This window comes from Myotis brandtii, unplaced genomic scaffold (assembly GCF_000412655.1).
Source record: "Myotis brandtii unplaced genomic scaffold, ASM41265v1 scaffold136, whole genome shotgun sequence".
Lineage (NCBI taxonomy): Eukaryota > Metazoa > Chordata > Mammalia > Chiroptera > Vespertilionidae > Myotis > Myotis brandtii.
Genome location: NW_005354829.1, coordinates 37,523 through 39,588, shown reverse-complemented (window position 1 = coordinate 39,588; position 2,066 = coordinate 37,523). Strand labels below are relative to the sequence as shown.

Here is a 2,066-nt window from a genome sequence, read left to right as displayed (position 1 = left end):
CAAAGCCTAAGTCATTGGCCACGTGGATTACAAAATAAGAAAACAGTACTTTATTGCAACAGGGACTAGCTTAGTTGATAATTTTTTTTTTGAAAGTTTTCTGTGGCAGACCTTACATAAATAAACAGAGTTTTCCAAATGGACTTTTAAACATAAGCTTTTAGGTTGCCTCATAGTTTTTCTACAACAAGGATAGAAAATTCCTCTTCCTAACTTGAAACTTTTCATGATCAACTGGAATTGAAATTCTGAGCACCCACTATCCACAACTGTCCTTTTAGTTGCTTCTTGGGGAGCAATATAAATGAAGAGCACAAAAGAAAATGGTGTCCTAATTTTAATGCCACTTATCCCAAATACTTTTTTCCAAAAAGTCACACTCACAGCCTTTTGACAGTTTTAAAGGGATATAATGTATGAAATAACATTTCAATGACGTAGTATACAAAAATGTTGTTACACACGGAAGAATAAAAATCTATGTTTTGGGGACTATTACTGTGGGAAAAAGGGCCTGATCTTCATAGACATCTTCTTCATTGAATACCAGGATCCCTTCCAGTTCATCCAGACTACTCCATCATCTGTGCCGTGTTTTGCCATGTCCCAGCTGTACTGTCCACCCCAGTAGTATCTGCCATTTGGATTGGCTGCATGACATCTATTATACCACCATCCACCACCATCCTCTTTAGAGCACTGTTTCGCGGGATCTGCATTTACCCTGGAAAGAAATGTGTTTGGGGTTATTACAACTACAGAGTCGTCCAGTTAATTCCATCCAAAACACCCACAAAGGATGCTGTGTGCTGTGCCCCTTTCCTTTAGTTCTATGAATAAAGTCACCCCAATACACCAAAGACCTTCTCTGCCCTATGGCAAAAAAGAGAGAGAGAGAGAACTGGGTCTCTGTGACAAATTCATCTGCATTTGTTACTTTATACTGAAATGAGAGATTTCAGATCCCTTAATATTAGAGAACTCTGAAGAACAAAATGAGGGTTTCAATATACACATTCAAATATAGAGACATAAAAATGGATTTAAATAATCAGTATTCAGAAGGCACACGTGTTCTAATCCCAGCTCTATTTTTCATAGTTGTGTGACTTGGGATAAATTACTTAATCTCTCTAAACTTCATTTGTCAAATGAGAATCAAACTGGCAACTGTATCAGGATGGTACAGAAAGAGCTTACTTCAGTGGCTGATACATGTGGTAACCACCCAAGCAATGAGAGTTATTAACATTAGCTATCATTAATGATCCCAAGTAAAAAATATCAGTGGTGGCTTTTACAGCAGGAAGGAAGAACCCAACACATACCAGCCATCATTGTCTCTGTCGTACGTGCTGAAGAACATGCTGTTGTGAATGGTCATGGTTTTGTTTTCTCCCACCAGTTGAGAAGCTCCATCCATGAGGGCATTGCCAGCTGTCCCCTTATATTTGTCCACTGAGATTTGATACTTCCTGGCTTCGTTCTGTATAGTGAATCCTCCGTAGCGTGCCTTTACCTTAGCTCCTTTCCAGTCCTCCATTTCAATCAGAAGTTCTGTGGGTCCCATGTTGGTAAGCTGGCTAATTTTATCATTGCCAAGCCAATACTCACCTAAAGGAAAAATAAAACAAAATCTCACCAAAAACACAACCTTAGAAACTAAAAACTTCCTTTCTTCCCTTATCTTTCACACTCGTTTCATAAATTCTTCTTAACCTCCTAAAATGCCTAAACACAGATTCCCAACACTGTGTTTTTATAAATGAAAGAAAAACCATTGTAAGTAGAATGATATTATTTTGTACTCTCAGTTTTTTACCTGGTAGGCCACAATATTTTTTCCCTTCGTCATTGGTTGCAATATTACCAAATCCTTCTTTATATGGATTCCATTTCCTGCCAAAGTCAACACTACCATCTTGACGATTCTGAATTACTGTCCACCCTTTGGGGCAAAGAAAGGAAGAAAAAACAACACATATTAAACAGTAATAAATAATGCCACTTTGAGGGAAATGTCTGAATACTTTGGCTATTTAATTTATTTTATTCCCACTTATATT

The 2,066-nt window shown here is 37.6% G+C and overlaps 1 protein-coding gene across 1 annotated transcript in view; it reads right to left on the bottom strand.

Annotated features, from left to right (window-relative positions):
- Positions 1-319: 319 nt before the first annotated feature.
- The window catches only part of FGB (fibrinogen beta chain), a 7,557-nt gene continuing 5,810 nt past the window's right edge, over positions 320-2,066 (bottom strand). Inside the window, exons 7-9 of the mRNA XM_005860491.2 lie at positions 1,823-1,948; positions 1,329-1,614; positions 320-724 (exon numbers count right to left, since the gene is read on the bottom strand). Coding sequence (XP_005860553.1) covers positions 496-724; positions 1,329-1,614; positions 1,823-1,948 — 641 coding nt within the window. The 3' untranslated portion in view covers positions 320-495. The remainder of the gene's footprint in view (positions 725-1,328; positions 1,615-1,822; positions 1,949-2,066) is intronic.